The 19,409-nt window shown below is 53.3% G+C and overlaps 1 protein-coding gene and 2 long non-coding RNA genes across 5 annotated transcripts in view; 1 reads left to right on the top strand and 2 right to left on the bottom strand.

Moving 5' to 3' along the window:
- The window catches only part of LOC140701381 (uncharacterized), a 44,176-nt gene that overhangs the window by 13,645 nt on the left and 11,122 nt on the right, over window positions 1-19,409 (bottom strand). The window lies entirely within an intron of this gene.
- ZFHX2 (zinc finger homeobox 2) lies at window positions 45-18,982 on the top strand. Of its 2 annotated transcripts, none has more exons than XM_072977058.2 (9): window positions 45-2,406; window positions 3,881-4,350; window positions 4,631-4,865; window positions 6,358-6,423; window positions 7,234-7,280; window positions 9,385-9,585; window positions 10,274-10,406; window positions 11,684-15,187; window positions 15,828-18,982. In XM_072977058.2, exons 1-9 carry the CDS (start codon window positions 45-47, stop codon window positions 16,664-16,666), a joined length of 7,857 nt encoding a protein of 2,618 aa, XP_072833159.2. In that variant the 3' UTR covers window positions 16,667-18,982. The 2 variants fall into 2 exon arrangements, with proteins under 2 accessions (XP_072833159.2, XP_078234462.1); XM_078378336.1 differs by having other exon boundaries at window positions 4,631-4,901.
- On the bottom strand, window positions 6,022-13,601 carry LOC140701382 (uncharacterized). 2 transcript variants are annotated; one of them, XR_013537676.1, is made up of 4 exons: window positions 13,477-13,601; window positions 10,921-11,017; window positions 6,313-6,387; window positions 6,022-6,194 (listed from the first exon to the last, which is right to left on the bottom strand). It is a non-coding gene; the product is annotated as an uncharacterized LOC140701382 (long non-coding RNA). The 2 variants fall into 2 exon arrangements; XR_012080314.2 differs by lacking the exons at window positions 10,921-11,017; window positions 13,477-13,601 and having other exon boundaries at window positions 6,313-9,390.

The raw sequence follows: 19,409 nt of genomic DNA, 5'->3' as shown, positions 1-19,409 counted from the left end.
CTGTGCTGAGATGACCCCCCCGCACCCCTCGCGCCTGCACCGCCATGGAAAGCCCCTCTAACTCTGCCTCCTCCAACTCCTCCGTCTCTCTCCCCTCGGCCAACGGGCAGGATGACAAGGCCGTGGTTCGGCCCGCTCAGGGCTCCCCTGCCTCTCCAGCCACCAAAGAAACCCCCCTCTCGGACCCTTCCTCCTCGGATGCCTCGCCCGCTCTTGATGAAACCATGAGGCCCTGCTCCGCGCCGCAACTCCAAGCAGACTGCGGCCGAGCAACGCCAAACCCATCACCCTTCCCTCAAGCAACGTCCCCTGCCGAAGATGGGAGTAAGCGAGCAGCAGAAGAAGGCGGAGAAGAGGAAGAGGACGGTGGGCGCGAAGCCCAGCTGTTCTTCTCTGCCGACGGCTCAACCTATCTCCTCGGTGGCGGCCATGTTCTCTTACCAAAGGGCTCCCCTAGCACCACAGTTCCCCCAGTCTCCATCCTCCACGTCCAGCGCAGTGGAGGCCCTAACCAAGGCTTTATGTCTACTGACCAAATGTCCCAGAATACCTCAGCGCCAGGCGAGTGGACCCCTCACGGCGCCTTCTACAGTTACCGACTGGCCGGGCTCCCTGCTCGAACCACATCTGCCAAAAACGCTCCCACCGAACCCAAAGATGCTCCCACCACCCATGTGGAGGATGAGGAAACCCTCAAAGGGGAAGCCAACGTTGGCCAAGAAGAGGAGCTCCCGGAGGCGCCCATCTGGCTTTGCCTGGTCTGTCGCCTCTCTTTCGGCCGGGGCCGCTCCTTGGCCACGCACACCCGCGCAGCTCACGGGGTGCAGCTGAACACCAACGAATGCCAGACCCTGTCCAGAGGGGCTTCTGCCGTGTTCCAGGGTACCACACTTGGCTTCCTAGAACCAAATATTCCCACCACCAAGGCAGACCTCAATGCCAGAATGTGTAGCAGATGGGTGAATGTAACAGGAGAAAAGAAAGAGGAGGAGGAGGAGGAGGAAAACGGGAGCCCAGAAGGACAACGCGAGCCACCCAATGCCAAAGATTCAAGGGTCGGAGGCACGCACTGGGCAAAGGGGGGCATGGAGGACAAACCAGAAGAAGGAAAGGAGGAGGAGGAGGAGGAAGTAGTGGTTGAAAACAAGAAAGAGGAGGGAAGGCTTCTTCCAGACCAAAGCTCAGATGGCCAAAGCCCACCCATGGGTGCTAACACCCCCCTCTCAGAGACACCGCTGAGGAAGGCCAACAGCACTGACACCATAGTTAACGTTGGGCTGCCCAAGGAAGACGTCCACCTGGAGTCGGCCAACGGCGCGGTTGGGTTGGCCAACAGAGCCAGCCACGCAGGACCGGCTCATGAGATCGCTCCTACAGAACTACCCACCGAAATCATCGGGTTAGCCACCAAAGTTAATAACGACAGCCTAGCCAACGACACCGAAGCCCCAAGCGTTGGGTTGTCCCATGACATTGGCGCCACCGACCTGGCCCACCCCCTCGGGAACGTCGGGATGGCGAACGACATGACTAATGTGGGGTTCGAAGTCAACAATGGAATAAGCAACAGTAATCACAACGGAGGGTCTGCGCTTGCTTTCGGGGAAGATTACACCGCCATGGCTTACTCTGGGTTAACCCTATCTGGTCACATGTCGCTGCTCCATTCTCGGAACTCCTGCAAGACTCTTAAATGCCCAAAGTGCAACTGGCATTACAAGTATCAGCAAACCCTCGATGTGCACATGAAGGAGAAGCATCCGGAAAACAACAGCCACTGTGCGTATTGCAGCACAGGCGGCCCCCATCCGCGCCTGGCCAGGGGCGAGAGTTACAACTGCGGCTACAAACCCTACCGCTGCGAGGCCTGCAACTACTCCACCACCACCAAAGGTAACCTCAGCATCCACATGCAGTCCGACAAGCACTTGGCGAACCTCCAAGGCTATCAGGCCACGGGGGCAGGCGGGGCCTCTTCGGTGGTGGCCCCTCCCGTGGCCCCCTCCCCGTCCTCTCCCGAAGAGAAGGAGCCGAAAGGCAAATCCTCCTGGCAGTGCAAGGTGTGCAGTTACGAGACCAACATCTCCCGCAACCTGCGGATCCACATGACGTCCGAGAAGCACATGCAGAACATCCTTTTGCTCCATCAAGGGTTGCCCTTGGCGTTACCGGGACTGCTGGGGCAATCTCAAGCCCCCCCGGGAGGCAAAATGCAGCCAGAACTCTTCCAGTTCTATGGGGCTCAAACCCTCGGCCATTCCCACCACCCGCATCCCCACCACCCTCATTCCGGGGGAAGCCCAGCCCTGCGGGGAGAGAAGGCTTTGGAGCAAACTCAACTCTTACTCAACGGAGGCTTCCCACACCTCGGTGCCACAGGCAGAAAGATGTGTACCTTGGGGTCAGGTAAGAGGAGAACTGCTTTTATCCACTCCTTTAGTCCCTTCCATAACTCTGCTGCTCCAGCATAGACGAGACGTAAGGATTGAACACACACCACACTTGTCTATTGATACTAAGCAGATAATTCCACCTCTGGTGACTAAACATCCTTTCCCCCCATGGCCTCCATTTCCTCTTTGGTTTTTTTTATCTCCAAGGGGCTTATCCAAATAAAAAATACACTTGTATTCTCGAAGGCTTTCACGGCCAGGATCTGATGGCTGTTGTGGGTTTTTCGGGCTCTTTGGCCGTGTTCTGAAGGTTGTTCTTCCTGCCGTTTCGCCAGTCTCTGTGGCCGGCATCTTCAGAGGACTGGAGTCGGAACTCTGCCCATGCTCTGTTGCTGTTTGTTGGAGAGCTGAGTAGGAAGAACAACCTTCAGAACATGGCCAAAGAGCCCGAAAAACCCACAACAACAAAAAAAATAACTTCTTTATTTTCCTCCTCAGTTCTCTCATTCCTTTGTTCCTTTCTTTTCTTTTTGTTGAAACACGGCAAACAAGCCCTGCCTTCATTTCTCTTATTTTCCCCCCTCAGTGTAAAAACTGGGATGACTGAGAAATGGGTTAGTTTTCACAGCTCGGTTGAAAGTAACTCTCTGTGCTTCATGGAGAGAGGAAATGCCTTTCCTCCTTGAGAAGCTGCACATTTCCAAGACTTAGGGGGCCTATAAAGTGGGCACAGAGCGAAGTGCTTAAAATGCACAAATGACTATGTACCAACGAGTCATGTAAAGCTTGCAGAACCTTCCATGTGGAAAAAAAATACACAAAACCCACAAATCATAGAATAACGGTGTTGGAAAGGGCTTGCAAGGCCATGGAGTCAACCCTCCTGCTGAATGTAGGAATCCAAATCAAAGCAGATCTGACAAAAGGTTGACCAATTTTCTCTTGAATGCCTCCAGAGTTGGAACACTCACTGCTTCCCAAGGTCGTGGGCTCCATCGTCTTACTGCTCTAACAGTTAAGAACTTTTTCCTGATATTCAGCAGAAATCTGGCTTCCTGTAACTTGAGCCCATTTTTACGTGTCTTGCACTCTGGAATGATTGAGAACAGATCTTGCTCCTCTTCTGTACAACGAGCTTTCAAGTATATAAAGAGTGCTATCATCTCTCTCCTCAGATGTTTCCCTCAAAGCTAAAGATGCCCAGAGCTTTCAGTATTTCCTCCTAGGGCTTGGCTTCCAGTCCCCTGATCTTCCTTGTTGTCTTGCAGTCTAATATGAAATGAGGGGAAGAAATTTCAAGTGGTATTCAGGGGAAAGCAAAGGAATTAAAATAAATCCTCAGACCTCCAGACAGCTGCAGAACCTACATCTCTCCGTTGCTTTGCTCCGTTCTTTCATTTACCCATTTTGTCTCTCTGTTATTTATCTGCACGTGATTTTATATTCTTTGTTGACTCCGTTTCTCCTTCCTCCTCTGCCTTCCGTAGCCCCTGCATCGCTCTCTCCGGAGCCTGCTCCACCTTCTCCGTTGCCACCCCATTCCGGATCCGACCCAGCAGCACCACAGAGGTTGTTTGGCTGCCTGGTATGCCAGGTGTTTGGCACGGATAGCCTGGAGGCCCTCCTCAGGCACGCCTCGGCACCACGCTCGCTGCCTGAGGCCGAGTGGAAGGAGGTGTCCGGGGACTTGCACCGGTGTAGGCTCTGCGCCTACGGCACCCAGCTGAAGGCCAACTTCCAGCTGCACCTCAAGACCGACAAGCATGCCTTGAAGTACCAGCTGGCGGCCCACCTGCGCGAAGGGGGCAGCCTCGGAGCCCATGTGGGGGCAGAGCTTCCACTTGGCCCGCCCCTTCACCTGCACTGCAACCTCTGCGAATACGAGACCAACAGCAAGGAGAAGATGCGGCTGCATGTGGCAGGCGCTGGCCATCAGGAGGCGCTGCAGGGTTACAAGGTACCACCCTTAGGGGTGGGCCCAGGGAAGTGGGTGGGGCTTAAGGTGACCAGAGCCAGTCACCTGACTGAGAAGGTGCTTGCTACAGAAATGGATCCAGGTGGGTGAAGTTAAACCAGAGGACGGGTGGAGCCCGGGAATGGAGGTGCCTTTGGAGAAGTGTGAGACATTAGATAAGAGGCTGGATGAAACCATGAGCAAGGAAAGGGTGGCCATGGAGTAAACGCTGTTTTCTTCTTTCCTTTTGGTGGGCTGCAGTTCTCTTTCTCTCTCTCCTTAGTTCCTCCTGGAAATGGAAGCAACATCAGCCCTGCCAACCGTGGGTCCCGAACCTGCCCAGTTCCGTTGCCTCCTGTGCCACACGGACACCCCAAACCGCCTGGTGATGGTCCAGCACCTCCGGTCCCCCCAGCACCGCGATGCTCACGGCCAGTGGCGGCTCCAACTGCTCCAGAATGGGGAGGGCACTCCAGGTCTTGAGAGATACATCTGCTTTGCTCCTGCTAACCCCGCTGGTAATGGTCCCTTCGCTCAGCCCTCGAGGCCCATGGGTGTGTTTGTGTTTGTGTATGCATGTGCAATAGCCTTGCTAATTATCTTAGACCTGCAAAAACGTAGATTTGGGCATCAGGGGACAAGAAAAGCCAGTTGACAAGAGGGAAGCAAATGCCCTGCCATTGCTCCCATCTCACCGCCCGCCCCGGTCTCCCCTTGTGCTGTGTTTCACACACCCCTGTGTCTGTGGATAGTGAAGCGCAGCTGAAGGTTTGTTCCCTCCTCCTCCTCCTCCACAGCCACCGTCAACCTCTCCCTCCCCCCCTCCCCGCTTCATAATGGATTATGACAGATACTGGGGTGGTTGCCTAGCAACATGGAGGAAGGATGAAGGAGAAGAGAAATGAGAAAGAGGGATGGAGGGACCACAGGCCGTTGGGGGCTGGTGGAGGAAAGAGAAGTAAGGGGAGAAAAAAGAAACATTTTTCTCCGTCTTGCTTTCTCTTCCCTCAATCCGTAGCTGCCTCCCCACCCCATGTCTTTCATTCTTGGGGGTATGGGGGGGGGGAGGGACCCTATTCAATTCAAGCGAGGCCAATTGGCCCTGATACCAGCTTCAGGTTATGTTTCAAAAACATCATCCACCCTCCGTCCCTACCTGTGTGCAAACGTCAACAAGGCTCCCCATATTTTTAACGAGGCAAAGAGGGGGAGGGAAGGAGTGCGCCCGGCGTGGGGGGGGTGCCGAGGAAAGCTGTGGGTCAGGATTGCGGGCCCTCAAGAGGCAGCGATGGAGGAATGAGATCTTGGGAGGTGGGCTCGTGGGAACTCACCGCCACCCCAAAGCGGGGGTCCAGGCAGGGTTGAGAGGAGAGCGTGGTGGAACAGTGAAAAATGGAGGCCGTGGGAAGTTTTTGTGAGGAAAGGGGTGCCACTGGAGTGCGTGGCAAAGTTTGGAAGGATCGGGAACCACCGTGGAAAAGATGTGGGTGCGCGCGCGAGAGCGTGCCGGAGGAAGAGCGGGTTGGTGAGGGGAGAAAAACACTCGGTATAGTGAGAAATGGAGGTCTTAGCATCTTGGCGGGTGTATTGAAGAGTGTTAATTGAGTTGCCAATGGCAGTGAGGTTGCTCCTACCGGGCGGGGAGGCAAGCCCGTTCGATATTAACGATCCCACTTGGGTTGAGAGTTTAATTAGTCTCTGACGAGGATAAAGTCCTGGATCATGCGTCATTCCGGCTCTTGCAACGTCAGCGGTGGAATTCCCTCCGTTTTCTCCCCCTTTCCATCTAGTTTTTTTCTTCTTCTTCCAACCTTTGGGCTTCTCGGGTGTTCGGCGTTCCCAACCCCCTGAAGGAAAGGGGGGGGCAAGAGATGAAATGCAGCTGAGGAAAAAAATATATTGATATGTATTTTTTAAAAAAAAGCAAATTGTCTCTAGAAACGGGAGTGCTTGCAACTGTTTTACCTCTTCCCCTTTTCCTCTCTCCTTTGGTTCCCTGCCCGCTTCCAGGGAAGGAAACTGTACCAGAGGTCTCTTCCCCTGAAAAGGAAACGCAGAATAAAGCCCGGACGCCCAGTGAGTAATTCTTTCTCTCTCGCATGAGCCACACACATCTCCAGGGGTACCATTCCACTGTTGGCCACGCTCTCGGCTCCTGCCCTGTATCTTTGGCACAGCTCAGGGACTCCTGCCTGGCCACAGGGTTGCCCCCCCCCGCCTGTCCTCTCTCTCCTGTGCCATCCAAAAGACCCTCATGAAAACACAGCTCTTGGGGAAGAGAGCCGGCGCCCACTCTGGCCTGGGTCTTCTTAAGAGCAAAGGGAACTTCCTCCTGCTGCCAGAGATCCTCCGTCCACCTGGCCCAATTGCTGCCAAACTGTGAGCAAGAGATGGGTCTTGTAGATTTTGGGAGAGATTCTTTCCTAGCCCTAGGTGGAGATCCGGTATTTCTGGAGGGTGGCCCACCCAAACACCAACCAGAGGCAACCCTATTTAGCTCCCCTAATCAAGAGAAGTCAGGATCCCAACTTCTGGTGCCAGCCAGTGTTGCCCAGAAATGTGGTTCGGACTCATTTCCGAGGATGCCTGCAAGATTGCCAAAAAGAGGCTCGACTCGAGTGGGCTGGTCCCAGGGACTTTCCCCCCTTCATTTCCGTGAATTTCCGGTTGCTCTTCGTCCGTGGTGGTGCTGTTCCTTTCCAGAGTGCTGTGGCACTGTGGCCAAGATCCAGGGCAGATGCCTGGATAATGGTTTCGTTTCTTCCAACATCCCCACTTTACACCAACAGACCTCCCTTCTAATATTAAACTTCCTCAGCTACCTTTTGAAATAGACCCAAAGAAGATGCAGGATATCTTTCTTTCTTTTTTCCTGTCTTTTTGCAGCTTCTGACGAGGCCGAAACGAAAGCTGGTGGTGTGAGCGACACTACGGTGAGTGGGGCTTTTCACCGGGATGGCGGGGTGGGGTGGCGGTGCAGGAATCGCATGGAAGCGAAAGGATGATGGTACTCCAATGAAAATTCTGTTCAGGATTCTGGAGCACTCCTTTTCTGCCACTGGAGAATAAATGCAACTGGCGCTTCATATTTTCCAGTATTATTGCCTTGAAAATCATGATAAAACCCCTTCAGCGGGGCTATGCATATAGAATATCGCTTTTAGAGTAGTTGGTACAACTGTTTGTTTGATGAACTTGCCGAGTAAAACAGTAAGCCTGGTTCAAAGCTAGTGATCTAGAGCAGTGATCCTCAAAAGTTTTTGGGACTGTGGACCGTCTGAGCCTCTGAGGAAGGTGGGGCACCCCCCTGCATTTGGGCGCATGCGCTCTCTCTCTTGGGTGCATGTGCGAAGCAGTGGGGGAGCATGTGCATGCCCACCAGCGCCTGCATGAGTGCTCCCCCGCCCCTTCACGCATGCACAATAGCCCCTGCATGCCCACCCCATCGGCAGTCGCTCAGGCACATGTGTGAAGGGGTGGGGGAGCGGTCACGCCGACACTGCCATGTGCATGTGTGCGCAAAGCAGCTGTTGAGAGGGGAGTGCGTGCGAGGGTGGAGCAGGAGGTCTGTCTCCGCGGCCCAGTCCGGCTCATGCCATGGACAAGCACCGGGCCACAGACTGGGGGTTGACGACTTCTGATCTAGAGTTAGAAAATACACCAGAACTGCAACTTATTTACTAAATTCAACCCTACATTTTGAACATCACGGGGCAGAAAAGTAAATTACAGAAGCCAAACTTTGAGATTTAGAGAAGTCTTGCTTTCCTCTACTCCCTAATCATCCAGCTGCCAGGCTGCGGCTTTTATCCTCTTAGCCAGTTTGCTTCCTTCCAAAATGTTTTCTGTTCTCCCCTCTCCAAGGTTGGCAGAAGTACCTTGAATGCAGTGCAGGCCTGGGCAAAGTGTGGCCCAAGGGCCACATACGGCCCGCGAGCCGCTCCTGTCCGGTCTGCCGGTCGTCGCTGCAGTTCAAACACTTGTTCAAGCCCAAGACAGATTGGATTACTCTCACTGAACAAGTTAAACATCAAAACCGTTTATAGCTTTTTGTCTAAAAGTTGATCAGTTGCTTATCTTTTATTTTTAAGTAAAGTTGGTTCGGCCTCTGAACACAGTACAGATTTTTCATGTGCCCCCCCCTATAGAAATTAATTCCCCACCCCTGATGTAGTGGCACTACCTGTAATAGATTACAAGGGAGTAATGAAGGTATGACTCATAGTAGCCCCTTTTAAAAAAAGGTAACAAATATTTACTTATTACTTCTAAAACGTTGCTAGAGGGATTGCTTTGCCTGCTCTTGAGCATTGTAAATTACAGTGGTGCCCCGCATAACGAGGTTAATCCATTCCGGATTAACCGTAGCTATGGGGAAACATCGCTATATGGAACGGAAAATGCCATAGAAACGCATTAAACTTAGTTTAATGAGTTCCTATGGCTCTTAAACTCACCATTCTGCGAGGTTTCTCCATAGCGCCGCCATTTTCGTGCCCTCGTTAAGCGAGGGCAGGGCGCGAAAATGGTGCGGGCAGCCATTTTCTGCACCCGGCGGCAATTTTGGAACCGCCGATCAGCTGTTCCCAAAATGGCCGCCGGGTGCAGAAATGATAGCAATGCGATGTTTAGCCTATCTAAACATCACAATGCGATCGCATTAGTGACCCCCAAAAATGGGTCGCTATGCGGATTCTTCATTAAACGGTGCGCTCGTTAAGCGAGGCACCACTGTAATTAAAAATCACAAAAAGGACACACGTTACTGATTTCCCCTTGTTAAGCAATGACTAAGAAGTAACGTAGGATTATTTTTTTACAACAACGACTTACCTTTTCTCATTTTAATGCTCCAAGGAGTACTCTCTCTCTCTCTCTCCCCTGGTCTTACCCTGCCCGCCTCACGATGCTTGCAAGGAGAAATGGCCTGGATCATGAAGCAATGTATGGTACCCAGGCTAGGAAGCAAGGCACCGGTTTCTCCAGAGAAATCACCCTTTCTTTGCTCTCTCCCTTTCATCCGCTCCTACAATCCAGGTGTTCTGCTGTCCATTCTGCAATTATGTCGACCCCTCCGTTGAAGCCGTCCGGGCGCACACCGTCTCCCAGCATGCGGTGCAGCCCAAGTACCGTTGCCCACTGTGCCAGGAACAGCTGGTGGGCCGGACCAACCTCCACTTCCACCTCAGCCACGTTCACAACGTGGTGCCCGAATGTGTGGAGAAGTTGCTGCTTGTGGTGAGTGTCAGCGCAGGAAGTGTCTTTATCCCATTCCCCCAAACCCAACCCCTCTGGCTTTTAATAGGAGAGCAAAATATAGATGGTTGGAACGGAATGAAATAATGTGCAGACTGAGCGTCTGCGTCTCTTAACACAGAGAGTTAATGTGAGGAGTGAATGTGGCCCTCCAGATTTGGTTGGACTACAATCCCAGTTCATCCCCAGGGATCAGGGATGGAGAGAGTTGCAGTACAATGACACACCTGGTAGGACACAAACTCCCCATCCCCTGCTTCAGCAGATTGCCTAGCAAAGTCATTCAACAAGATAAGCTTTTTTAAAAAAATCCCCGGTGGAAGAAGGGGGATGACCTGTTGCAACTGTGTCTGTCCTGCTGACCCTAATCCTGACAAACAAATACAGGTATTGCGGAGGGAGGCGGGGGGAGCCCTGAGCACCTAGTGCTGAAGCCAGCTGGACACCTGGAGAATCATGGAGGTGGTTATTGTTGGTGGGACTTTGCCAGGGAGATTCTTGCGGCTCAACGGATTGATAGCCTTTTCAGCCGGGATTCTGTCATCCATGAAACAGTCGCAGCAGCATTTTGTAGAGCTGAGAACATTCTGAATGGTCGCTCATCATTTGCGAGGGAGGGAGTGCCTCTCTAATGCCGCTCCGTGTCGCTTTCCTTCTCATTCCTATCTAGGCTACCACTGTAGAAATGACCTTTGCCACCAAAGTTGTCCATGACCCCAGCCTTCCTCCTGACCCACCCAAGCCAGGCGGGACACCCAACTCAGAGCAAGGGGCTGGAAATGAACCCCAGAGCCCCCTCGTTGGTAAGCCATGTTCTGTTCTGTGAAGGAAAGTGTTGGAAGGATGTAAATTTCTGCCCCACAGGCTCACATTTACATTCAGGATATTTCAGCTCTGGGCTGTCTCCCAACATCATTGAGGAAAGGAAGTTCAAGAGAAAATTAGACCACCTTCTGTCAGATCTGCTTTGATTTGGACACCTTCCTTGAGCAGGATGGCCTCAGAGGCCCCTTCCAACTCCATGATTCTAGGAATCTAAGTAGGGAAAGCAGCTGTCAACCAACTGAGGAACACCTTGTTTTGGGAATTCCTTCACAGTCCTAAATTTTTCTGTCTGGAGTCCTGAGAATGAGCACTTTGTTTACTATTTTTAAAATAAATGTTTAGCCCTTGTGGAAGTCGTAAGCTGTGAATGGAGTTAAGAAATAAACAAATAAACATTACAGATCTATTTATCCTGAACCCCAGCCTCCTACACCAGCTAAATTACATGAGTCTACATTTGCAAGGTGTTTTTTTTTAAAATAGCACTCTTACCTAAGCTTCTACACGGCTGAAAATTAGCTCCTCCATCCACATACGTGTATTGCTATACAGTCCTTCCATGTTCAAGAATGACAAATTTCACCTTAGGCTAAGGGGTGGGTGGGGTGGGGAGAAAACAGAATGTATGTAAATATAACACGGAGTATGAGGACACATTTAAGACTAGCAAGTTTTATTTGGCATAAGATTTTTCTGGACTGCAGCCCACACCGCAGAAGCTTGGGTCAAATGAAACCCCACTCGCTTTTCAGGGGCCACCACATTCCTCAGCTTTGTCTGCAGTTGAAACCGTTTGATACCATATTAACTACCATGGGCTGATCCCATGGAATCCTGGGATCTGGTGAGATAACGTAGTATTTTCAGCTAGAGAGCTCTAGTTTACCACGTCAAGCCACAGAGCCAAGAATTACATAGCATGGAGCCATGAGAACTAAAATGGCTTCTGACTGCTTTAATGGTTTTGTATAGACTGGTGGTTCCCATGCTTGGGTAACCCAGGTGTTCCTGGACAGCAATTCCCAGAAGCCTTCAACCACTAGCTGTGCTGGCTGGGGGCTCTCTGGGGGTTGCAGTCCAAGGACACCTGGATTAAACCAAGGTTGGGAACCACTGGTATAGACAGACTCAAAGTTGTTACTTGTGCTTTAACAGATTACCCTTGCTATCTCTACACACGTTTTTCAGTGTACATGACAATCCTGCTCTCTCTCTCTCTCTCTCCCACTATTTCTCTGACCTCTGCCTTCATCAGCACCGACGACAGGGGAAAAAAACCCTCCAGCCCCTAAGCTTTGTCCAGGATCGCCTCCTCCCCCTCCTCCTCCTGCCTCCCCAGCTTTACCGGCTGACCCTCCAGAAAAGCCGCCTTCTGCTTCTTCGCCACCGCCACCGCCACCAGCACCGCCACCAACAATCCCGCCGCTGCCACCACCTCCTGCTCCTCCTCTTCCTCCTGTTGCTCTACCTGAGTCTGAAGAGGAAGATCCTCCTCGCCCAAATGCATCAGCAGAGGAGCAGCTGCTGCCATCCCACGTCCCAGCTGAACCGCCTGAGGTCTCCCTCCTTGCCGCGCCCAACCAAGATCCGCGGCATCCCCTGTCCTACCGCAAGGCAACCAATTTCGCCTTGGACAAATTCCTCGATCCGGCCCGTCCGTACAAATGCACCGTCTGCAAGGAATCCTTCACTCAGAAGAACATCCTCCTGGTCCACTACAACTCGGTCTCTCACCTGCACAAGATGAAGAAGGCCTCCGCTGACCCTTCGGCGCCCTCCCGGGGCGAGGCGGGCACCCCGGGGGGTCTCCAGCCCTCATCCGACAAGCCCTACAAGTGCACCACCTGCCGGGTTTCCTACAACCAGAGCTCCACCTTGGAGATCCACATGCGCTCCGTCCTGCACCAGACTCGTTCCCGCGTCGCCAAGATGGAAGCGGCCGGCAAAGCAGAGGTGCCGGCGGTCGAGCCGGAGCACTCGAACGAGGCGCCGTTGGAAACAGAGGCTCCGAGCTGTGTGCAGGTGCCGGCGCTCCCTTTTCTGGCACCCTCCGCAACGGAGTTACAGCGCTTCCCTACACCCCTGTTTACACCCCCTTTGCTGCCCCCCTTCCCGCTGGTACCCGAGTCCCTCCTGAAACTGCAACAGCAGCAGCAGCAGCAACTGCTGCTTCCTTTCTACTTGCACGACCTGAAGGTGGCCCCCAAGTTGGCTTTAGCCGCCCCGGCACTGACCCTCTCCGCCACACCACCCGTGCTGCTCCCGCCTCTGCCAAACAAGGAAGAGCAAGCCCCCGCGGCCCCCAGCAACCCTAAATCCGAGCCGGCGGAAGAGGCCGAAGCGGAGGAGGCCGAGGGGAGCCAGCCCGGCAGCGAGGCCTCCCGCACTGCGGCCAAGGCCCTCCTGGAGAACTTCGGCTTTGAGCTCGTCATCCAGTACAATGAGGGCAAGCAGCCGGTGGCGCCAGCGCCGGCGATCCCTCCTCGCCCCCCAGCGGGCAAGCTGCAGTGCGGCACCTGCGGGAAGCAGTTCTCCAACATGCTGATCTTGAAAACCCACGAGGAGCACGTGCACCGGCGGTTCCTGCCATTCGAGGCGCTCAACCGCTACGCGGCACAGTTCCGGAAGAGCTACGACAGCATGTATCCGCCCCCGCCCCCACCGCTCCCCACGGAGACTCCTGCCACCACGGCAGTTACGGCCATTGCTGCTGCCGCCACCACCACCACGACCGTGGCAGCCACAATGGAAACCACTGCCGTCACCATTGCACCTGCTTCCATCCCCTTGGAAATCCCCTCCCTCTGCCCACCTTTTTTAATGCAACCGATGCCCATTCTGCCTCCGGTCGAAGGTGAGGCTCCCCGCTTGTCTCCCGAGCACTTGAAATCTCTCTGGTTTCGGGCGGAGGATGAGGAAGGCAGCGGCGCCTCTGGAGCCCTCGATGCTTCCCGGGGGGCCTTCCCCACCACCCGGCGCTTCTCCCGGACCAAATTCACCGAGTTCCAATCTCAGGCTCTGCAGTCTTTCTTTGAGTCCAGTGCTTACCCCAAAGACGGCGAAGTGGAGCGCCTGTCCTCCCTCTTAAGCCTGCCGAACCGGGTCATCGTCGTCTGGTTCCAAAATGCGCGCCAGAAGGCCCGCAAGAGTGGCGGGAGCGAGGCTGGGGTGGGAGGTGGGCACGCCGTGGCGCAGCCGTCCTGCAAGAAGTGCCGGTCATCCTTCCGTTGCATTTTCGAGCTGGTGCGCCACCTCAAAAAGTGTTACAATGATCAGCCGGAGGAAGGGGATGGAGAAGGTGCAGAGGAGGAGAACGAAGGTGCTGACGAGGAGGAACAAGAGGAGGAGGAGGAAGAGGAACAGCAGGAGCCATCAAGGACAGAAGGTGACGTTAAGACAGATGATGCTGGAGACAAACCCTTGGAAGAGGAGCCGCCAGCACCAGCGGCCCAACCAGACGACTGCGCCAGCCACCCCTGTGATCAGTGCACCGCCAGGTTCTCAAGTTCTGACCTCTTGAGTATCCATCGTGTTAATCATGTGTCAGCAACAGCTCCCCCCTTACCCACCACTGGCTCCCAAACATCTGTAGACTTGACCCCTTTGGTATTTGGCGAACGCATCCCTCACTCGGATTCGTCCCGTGCCCAGAAACGGAAACATGAGGATGGGAGCTTATCGCCCACTGGGAGTGAGTGCGCCAGCGTCGCAGGCGGGGACAGTGAGCCCCCTCGAGACAAACGCCTGCGCACCACGATTCTGCCGGAGCAGCTGGAGATCCTGTACCGCTGGTACATGCAGGATTCTAATCCCACCCGGAAGATGCTCGATTGTATCTCGGAAGAAGTCGGACTCAAAAAGAGGGTGGTCCAAGTGTGGTTCCAGAACACAAGAGCCCGCGAGAGAAAAGGCCAGTTTCGGTGCAACACCAGCACCGCCAACCCAACCAGCAAGCCTTCACAAGCCCTCCCTACCGCATTCCCAAAGTTCAACCCTCCACCTCGAGACCCACCTGTCCATTACGCCGTTTCCTTCACCCCAAGCCTCCCTGCAGTTAACTTACAGCCACCACCCGTTAAGCCAGAAGTTCTTGCCGAAGTGCAAACACAGGAGGAAACTGTGGAAGAAGAACTGCCCAAGGAGAACGAAGACCGGAGCCTGTCGGGAGGGGAGCTGAGCGACTCGTCGTCCTCGTCCTCTTCGCTGGCCGATATCGATTTTTCCAGTGGCCGGCGGAGTCGAGCGACGGAGGGTGGGCTTGGAGGGGCGCACGACTCTTTGGGCCAACGCCGGTATCGCACGCAGATGTCCAGCCTCCAGCTGAAGATCATGAAGGCTTGCTACGAAGCCTACCGAACGCCCACCATGCAGGAGTGCGAGGTGCTGGGCGAGGAGATTGGGCTGCCCAAGAGGGTGATTCAGGTGTGGTTCCAGAATGCCAGGGCCAAGGAGAAGAAAGCCAAGTCGGCCACCGGTGGGAACAGTGGCGCCGACGAGGGTCCCCCCAGTGCTCCCACGCAGTCCGAGTGCCCCTACTGTGAAGTCAAGTACGATTTCTATGTTTCCTGCCGCGGCCACCTCTTCTCTCGGGGCCACCTAGCCCGACTCAAGGAGGCCATCAAGGCCCAGCTCAAGAGTGAAAGCAGGTGCTATGAGCTTGTGCCGGACAAAGGGACACCCTCACCAACCCGGCTGGGAGCTTCGTTGCCTCCCACTACCATGCCATCTGCCCTTGGGAGCATCGCCCCATTTGTGTCAGGTGAGTGAGCGGTAAAAAAAGGTAAGGTATGTTCTATCCGAGACGGGGGTCTTCAAGATAAAGCTGTGTGGCGGCTTCCCACCTCTGGTCTTGCCAGCATAGGAGTGCAACAGAGATACCACCATTTTCCCATGTAGCATCTCTTCGTCTCATTGGTCTGACTGAAGCTTCTGAAATGGCTGCAGAGGCAACTTGGTCGCTCCCTTTTTGTACTCAGTCATAGTTCCTCTTCAGCAAATTGGTCCTGGCCGAACCTTCGCCGTCCGACTGGAGTGTCCTTTCTTCTGTCTTTCCCCATCCTTACGGTTTCTGTTGCATGCAGCGAGAAGAGGGAGGCCGTTAGGGTGGGAATAATGCCGGAATCTCATGCTCTTCCTTCCAGACGTGCAGCGGCTTGCCAGGGGCTGTGGATAGAATCCACTGCTGTAAAGAAAACCTTTGTTTACCCAACGGGCGGAAGCACATGCTTGTTGATGGAGAGTGGCCAACTTGTGACGGAGCTGGCCTTAGAGACTATGCAAGAACAAACGGATGGAAGTGGGGTGGGAGGGGAAGACAGACCGCCCTCGAGAAGGTTGGTGGAACTGACGCGAGGCAGGACAACCGACTCACCCCTCTTTTTTTCCTCCTCTCCCAACAGGCCCTTCCTCTTCTTCCTCTGGGACCCTGAGCTCCCCTTTGGCCTCCACCCAGCCCGGTCCCCCTTTACCTCCTCACCTCACTCCGGAACCGGCTCAGCTTGGTCCTTCCGCAGAGCCCACTCCAGCTCCCGCTCCGGAGACCTCCCCGTGCGACAGCCAGGCAGAACCGGCTTCAAACTCAGCCCAGGAACCCTCCTTGTCCTCCACTGCCACACTGAAGAACCTCAAGACGTTGAAGGCCACCGTGCCCGCCCTGCTGGGTGGCCAGTTCCTGCCCTTCCCATTGCCAACGGCCACCGCGGCTGCCCCTTCGCTCTTTGGAGCCCAGCTGCCCGGAGCTTACTTCCAGCAGCTGTATGGCATGAAGAAGGGGCTGTTTCCCATGAACCCTGTCATACCTCAGACACTTATGGGGCTGCTGCCCAGCCCCCTGCTCCCGACGCCCGCGCCCGAGCCGTCGGTGGAGGTGTCCGACGCCCCTGGCATCTCTACGGTTGACGTGACTCACCAGTACCTTTGCCGCCAGTGCAAGGCCGCCTTCGAGAGCGAGGGGGCGGCCGCCGCTCACCAAGCCGCTTTCTGCTACTTTGGGCGCCAGCCCCCGGCAGCCCCAGCCCCGCTCCGCGTGCCCGTGTGCACCTACCACTGCCTGGCCTGCGAGGTGCTTGTGAGCGGGCGCGAGGCCCTGGGGGCCCACCTGCGCTCCAGCGCTCACCGGCGCAAGGCCGGCTCCAACGCAGCAACCGCATCGGTGTTTGCCAAAGAGGAATCCAAATTACCTCACTCGGACTCCAACCCAAAAAATAACGCTACCTCTACGACACTACTAGCTTTATAGAGATGGATGCTACACTGCCACCAGTGAGAGAGAATGACTAATGAACTAGCCCCAGGAGGGAGGGGGGTCACCTGCTTGGGTGCCACCTCTTACCTGTAACGAATAACCATCGTTCAGCGCCCCGCCCGATCCAGCCTCTACCTTTTCTTATTGCCAGCAAGGGTTGAATACAAGAGGGCGCCATCCGCCCAGGTTGATCCCGGCCACCCACTCGGTCGTTGTGACCCCGTTTTTACCCATCCTGTGGAATTGTATCTTGAAGGAAGACTGCTTCCGTTGAGGTGGGATTCAGGAAGGCAGCCCATCCACTTGATCCCCTGGCCTCGACAAAGTTCATTTTTACAACCGCAGCCCCTAGGGCTGGCTTGGGGGAAGGAAATGCACACCCTTGTCGGGTCTTACCAAGCCAATCGTGTTGACCTTCCTTTTGCCCCATCAACTATCAACCAAACTGCTCAACGCTCTCATTCACTACCCTGTGTTATCATTTGATCCCGATTCCCTCCTTTCCTCTCCATGGTCCATAATTAGATCCCATCTAGACAGCTTTAGTTGTTAAGGGATGCCCGTTCCCTTCCACTCGTGTATTCCAGAGTCTTCCATCTCCTGTGACATACCCGTGTACCTCATATGTCAAAGAGGCAGGAGAAGGTTCTTGTTCTCCCCCAGTGTCTACTTGCAGGACTCCCTCATGGTTCTCTCCCCACCGTGCATTTCCAGAAATCTCTTCATAAGATCTCAAGACGATTGCTGCCATTATTGGCTTGGGACATTCCTTAGAGGTCAGGTTTCCTCACCCTGCTCTCTTTGTATGTAAAAGCTGCATCGTCTCTCCTCACGCCCTTGTCTCTTTCGAATATTTGCCATACACGGAGCCCAAAGCCCTCACCTTGCCCCGTGTGTGGTTAGGAACCTCCCCATACCACCCTCACCCCACTTGTGACAGATGCTGGCACACTTTTGATACCCATCCTGTACCTGAGCCTCCTCTCTCTCTCTCTCTCTTCTCTCACACACTTACTTACACACACACACACACAACCCTGTCAGAGAACCCTCTCTCACACTCACCTGCCATCCTTTTACTGTGCTAACAGACTGAAAAAAGGCCAAAAAAAAAGAGAGAAAAGAAAGCAAAACAAACAAAAAGAATGGACAGAAAAAGGAAAAGAAAATTATTATCCCAAGGAGACAAAACTTACGGGGGGAGGGGGGTAAAGATGAGAAACTGAGTTCTCCCGCCCTCCACCCCAGAGCATGCTCAGCCCATTGTGTATAATAATTGCCGTCAAGAATGAATGGACAGACGCCCGAACTGTTGATGGATTTGAACGACTTGAACAGCAACCAAACGGGGAAAGAAGAGAGCTTTTCTCTTCTTTCCCACCAATTTTTTTCCTTCTCTCTCTCTCTTTCTCTCTCTCTTCTCCTCCTCCTCCTCCCCAGCTTGGGTCTCTACCCTGCGTCGGGGGAACCAAATAAAACCAACAACCTCACTGTCTTTTTCCTCCGGATAGACGTGACTTCCGTCTCTGTGCGGGAAACGACACCAAACCTACTCCAATGGCTTTAAAGAAAAGGTGAAAACCCAGAAGGACCCTCACATCCTACGCGCAGCTACTCGCCACGTGCCGTGTGCCGACGTCCTTGCAAAACGAAAAAAAAAGAGAAAAAAGAAAAGAAAAAAAAAGAACACAAAAACCCTCTTTATGAATCCAAAGCTCTTAAAAACTTCTATACAATAACCAAAAAGAAAAAAGAGAAAACCAACAGCGAGAGAGAGAAAACCCACCAACAAAAAGAAATAATAAAAAGCAAACTGGAAATAATTTTTTTTTTTAAAAAAAGAGACATAAGGTGAAGAAGAAGAAAAAGTTAACCCCCTCACATTTCCCCCTTCCTCTTTGTGTCTGGTTTATTTTTTAGGGGGGTTTGTTCTTTTCCTGGTTTGTTTGTTTTTTTCATTCCCTCCTGCTAAATGTTTTTAACACCCTCCTAAGCCACAAAGATGGATGTGACTTTTAAGAAGAAACCTGTGCGGTAGAGAAGGGGATATTTAAAAAAAAATAAACGCAGCCCCGCACAAATAACCAAACGACATATGGAGTGTTAAGGAGGGATGGGTCTATACAGCAGCCCACCCTCCAAGCCACCCTGTTTTCCTCAAAGCCCCCTTCTCCCCAAACTCTACACCCCAGAATGGGGCAGCGGGGGGAATGTCTTTCTGTTGTGTATTTAAAGGGGGGGATGGGGAACGTTAAAAAAAAATAAAAGAAAAAGAAATAAAAATTATATTAAAGAGATGATGAAAAAAAATATCCAAATGTGATTTTGGAGAAACCTGGTGGGTGGGTTTCAAATATTTTGTGGGAGGGGGCTTGAAGAACTAAACAAATACTGATCTTATATCTGGCTCCTTTTCTGTTTGCTGCTGTACGTGATTTTAAATGCACCCATTTTAACTATTCATCCTGCATTAGTTTAGCTCTACATTTCTCTGTGTGCCCATAATCCTGTCTTCTGGGCATCATTCTGCTCACATATCTAACCTAGCAAGAATCAGGTGCTGTTCCCAATAGACAGGAAGCCATAGTCCCAAAGATTTTACACCCTGTTGCTATAAAACCCAAGGCAAAATTCGGAGATAAACAGAACCTTCTATTGCCAATTTCCATCAAAACAAACCAATCCAGACTTCTGTGTTTTCTCAAATCCTGTGACATTATAGAAAACTTTTGCTTAG

Source organism: Pogona vitticeps, chromosome 6 (genome assembly GCF_051106095.1).
Source record: "Pogona vitticeps strain Pit_001003342236 chromosome 6, PviZW2.1, whole genome shotgun sequence".
In the NCBI taxonomy this organism is placed as follows: domain Eukaryota; kingdom Metazoa; phylum Chordata; class Lepidosauria; order Squamata; family Agamidae; genus Pogona; species Pogona vitticeps.
This window is presented reverse-complemented; position numbering and strand designations above follow the sequence as displayed.